General features: G+C 51.5%; 1 protein-coding gene across 1 annotated transcript in view; it reads left to right on the top strand.

Moving 5' to 3' along the window:
* The first annotated feature begins 1414 nt into the window (after positions 1–1414).
* The window catches only part of GPR137B (G protein-coupled receptor 137B), a 49310-nt gene continuing 46974 nt past the window's right edge, over positions 1415–3750 (top strand). The window contains exons 1-2 of the mRNA XM_049645978.1: positions 1415–1450; positions 3275–3520. Coding sequence (XP_049501935.1) covers positions 1415–1450; positions 3275–3520 — 282 coding nt within the window. The remainder of the gene's footprint in view (positions 1451–3274; positions 3521–3750) is intronic.

Here is a 3750-nt window from a genome sequence, read left to right as displayed (position 1 = left end):
CATAGAAGCTAGCCGTGCTGGTGTCTCTTACTGTGAGATGTCCAATGGGAAATAACTTTTTGTTAAAAAAAAATTAACATACTCAGGGTGCCTGGGTGGCTCAGTCGGTTAAGTGTTTGGCTCTTGATTTTGGCTCAGGTCATGATCTCATGGTTCGTGGGTTTGAGCCCTGTGTTAGGCTCTGTGCTGACAGCTCAGAGCCTGGAGCCTGCTTTGGATTCTTTGTTTCCCTCTCTGTCTCTGCCCCTCCCCCACTCATTCTCTCTCTCTCTCTCTCTCTCTCTCTCTCTCTCTCTCTCTCTCTATCTCTCTCTCTCTCTCTCTCAAATAAATAAAAAAACCTTAAAATAAAAATTAACATACTCAGATCCCTCAGACATGAGGGTTATCTCCGGATTAGCTGAGATGCTTGATAAAGAGAAATGGAGATTTTGTAATATGCATTGAAGAGAGGAGTCATAAATTGGTATCGTTTTATGACTTATAGCTTTGTGACGAGTTGCAAAAATAATGAACTCTAACTTCTACTTATATTTTCTTCCTTGCTGTGCCTTATGTGTGTTTATATCTATTTTAACTAATTGCCTTGTATTTTTATTTCTCTTCTGTTTATATAAGATAAATTAGGACTAGACAACTTAATCTAGATCAGAATATTGAGATGGGCAGTGGCAGAATGAAAGGAAGAATGACTGTCCCCCACAGGTGCTGGACTCCAAGCTGGACCCAGGAAACGGCCTTTCAGTGTGACCCCTTGGTGAGGAGGAGTGAAGGTATTTTTCAAGTGTACAAGGCATGTTGCATTCTTTTAAAAAAAATTTTTTTTTAATATTTATTTATTATTGAGAGAGGGAGAGAGGGAGAGAGACAGAGCGACAGAGCAGGAGTGGGAGAGGGGCAAAGAGAGAGGGAGACACAGAATCTGAAGCAGGCTCCAGGCTCTGAGCTGTCAGCACAGAGCCCGATGTGGGGCTTGAACCCAGGAACTGTGAGATCATGACCTGAGCTGAAATCGGACACTTAAAGGACTGAGCCACCCAGGTGCCCCAGGCATGTTGCATTCTATTAAGTGCAAGTATTTTTATTTTACATAGTTTTTATTTTCAAAAGTGTTAAGAATAGTGAGAAGCACATTTGATGCTGGTAGAGACTGCTAATTCCTCCCCAAATCCATTCTCCTCTTCATCCATAATCACAGAACCTTGACTTCTAGCTGTGCATGTTGCCATATGGAATAAAAACTACATTTCCCAATCTCTCTTGCAGTTGCCTCTTTAAGGTAACTAAGTTTTAACAATGAGGGGAAAGCGGATGCATTCTGTGGTATTTCTGGGAAGGCTCCATAAACAGGAAAGGACAAGGGCCCTCTAGTTCTCCCCTGTTCTTCCTAAGGCCAGCCTGGGAGGTGGATGCAATGGTTGGAGAGCTGGCAGCCACATTGGGTCCTAAGGTAGTCTTGTGAATAGAGGTCTCACATGGTGAAAGAGAAATATCAGAGCCTGGGCCTCTGATGACAAACTATATTCTTTTAGTATAATAAGGTAATAACAGATATTTTTTTAATCTCCAGGCAAACACAGGGAAGACATTGATAAACAAGGCATCATTTCTAGCTGAAGGAAACTTACAGACAACTGGGGTGACTGACAAATTGTGCAAGGTTGCTCTGTAATCACACAGGTGGTGCATTTAATCTAATCCTGAGCAGATGGTGGGTGGCATAGTCTGGGGAGACTTTCAGGAGGAAGTCACCTCCTTATACATGAATAGGATTTGGCTAGTTGTTGGAGGAAAGGGTGGAAAGAGTTTTCTAGGTGTAGGGGAGTTAAAAGTTGTTTAACACTCTGTAACACCTGTTAGAGAGACAAGTCAGGGAGGTACGCTTGGGTAGGGGTGTGGACTTTATCCTCAGATCGGTGAGGGACAAGTGAATATTATTAAGCCTGGGAGCAACATGGTCAGACTTACTCTTCAGAGGGCTCACTCCAGTTGCTCTGTGCAGAAGGGATTGAGGGGAACAAGATGACAGGTGGGGGATTATTTCCTCTCTACTTATTTTTTATTTTAGAGAGAGAGAGAGCATGAACACGTGAGCAGGGGAGAGGGGCAGAGGGGAAGAGAGAGAGGGAGAGAGGGAGAATCTTAAGCAAATTCAACGCTCAGTTCAGAGCCTGAGGTGGGGCTTGATCCCACAACCCTGGGATCCTGAACTGAGCAGAAATCAAGAGTCTAGATGCTCGACCTACTGAGCCACCCAGGCACCGCGGTATTTCCTCTTCAAATGGCGATGAGAAGGGAAAGTTGGAGAAGCTGGAACAGGAGCCTGACGCACCTGGAATATATCGGGAAAGTGTAAACACTAATTTGGAGGAAAAACAGGGCTGGATCCAGGCTCCGCGGGGCCAGTTTTAGAAAAACCCACAATTTCGCTTGAAGTTGACTCTACAGATGAGAAAAGGAGTCACAAGAAATTACTGGAGCCTTGGAGATTCGGGCCTCTTTCTTCTGTTTACCCGAACTGCTTGTCTGGAGTGCTTCCAGGGGTCAGCCTGGCCTCCCCTCTCTGTCCCCAGCACCCCACGACTGCCGGCATCCCGGGGTAACCTGGAGAGATGGCCTGGGGTGTAAACTAAGTCAAGTTTCCTGGGAGCATCGATCCTCTCTGGCGCCGCAAATGAGGGGTCTGGGGGTCTGGCGGACAGAACACCCCGCTGGCTGGACTGGAACGTGAGGCAGCACACCCAGGGCAGTCACGCTTCACTCCTGAGTCCTGTGGCCTCCGTGGCGCTGACCCAGCCTCCCCCCGCCCACGCTCCTCCTGTCCTAACTGCGCCGTTGGGAGGCGAGGGGCGCTGTGAGGGGCGCAGTGTATGCATCTCCGGGAGAAAAATGCCCCGGTTACCAGGTTACCACCGGGACCAGGCAGCAGCCACAGAACCATTCCCTTCCTCACTCGCGGTATACGTGACCTCAAAAACACAAACTTTATCTTGGGCATTTTCTGGATTTAGAAATAAATGTCACGCCAGCCTGAGATTTCCAAGGAAAAGCGCCACCACTTCATAGCCGGAGTCGTACAGTTATATATTTTAATTTAAAAAAAAGACTGAGTTTGTTGTTTTGAAATAAAAGAATTAACTTGTGCGAAACAAATAATCATCAGCAGGTTGCGGGAGGCAGTGAGAAGCACCAACCGAGGGCAGGCGGTTGGTGGGGGGGCTTCGGGTGCTGGACGGAGCGGGGGAGGGGAGCGGGGTGGCGTGCCGTGCCGCAGGCAGAGCCTAGAGTCCGCCTGGCGGCGGTGCGGAGTGGAGACCCAGTGGCGGAAGGCAGTGCGGTGCTGGGGCGCGCGGCGCGGTGTCTGGCCGGGGGCTCTGCGGTGCTGGGGCGCGCCGTGCGGTGTCTGGCGGTGCGGGACCAGGGGACGGGTTCGCTGCTGGGGCGCGCGGGCGCGGTGTCTGGCCGGGAGGGCTGTGCGGTGCTGGGGCGCGCGGAGCCCGGCGGGGCAGGGGGCGGTACGGTGATGGGGCGCCCCACACAGTATCCTGCGGCTGGAGGTGCGGTGCTGGGGCGCGCGGCGCGGCGTCTGGCGGGGGCGGGCAGGGGGCGGTGCGGTGCTGGGGCGCGCGGCGCGGTGTCTGGCGGGGGCGGGGCAGGAGGCGGTGCGGTGATGGGGCGCGCGCCGTCTGGCGGGGGCGGGCAAGGGGCGGTGCGGTGCTGGGGCGCGCGGCGCGGTGTCTGGCGGGGGCG

Source organism: Panthera uncia, chromosome D2, assembly GCF_023721935.1.
Source record: "Panthera uncia isolate 11264 chromosome D2, Puncia_PCG_1.0, whole genome shotgun sequence".
Taxonomy (NCBI): domain Eukaryota; kingdom Metazoa; phylum Chordata; class Mammalia; order Carnivora; family Felidae; genus Panthera; species Panthera uncia.
The sequence above is the reverse complement of the archived record's forward strand: the minus strand, read 5'-3'. Positions and strand labels throughout refer to the sequence as shown.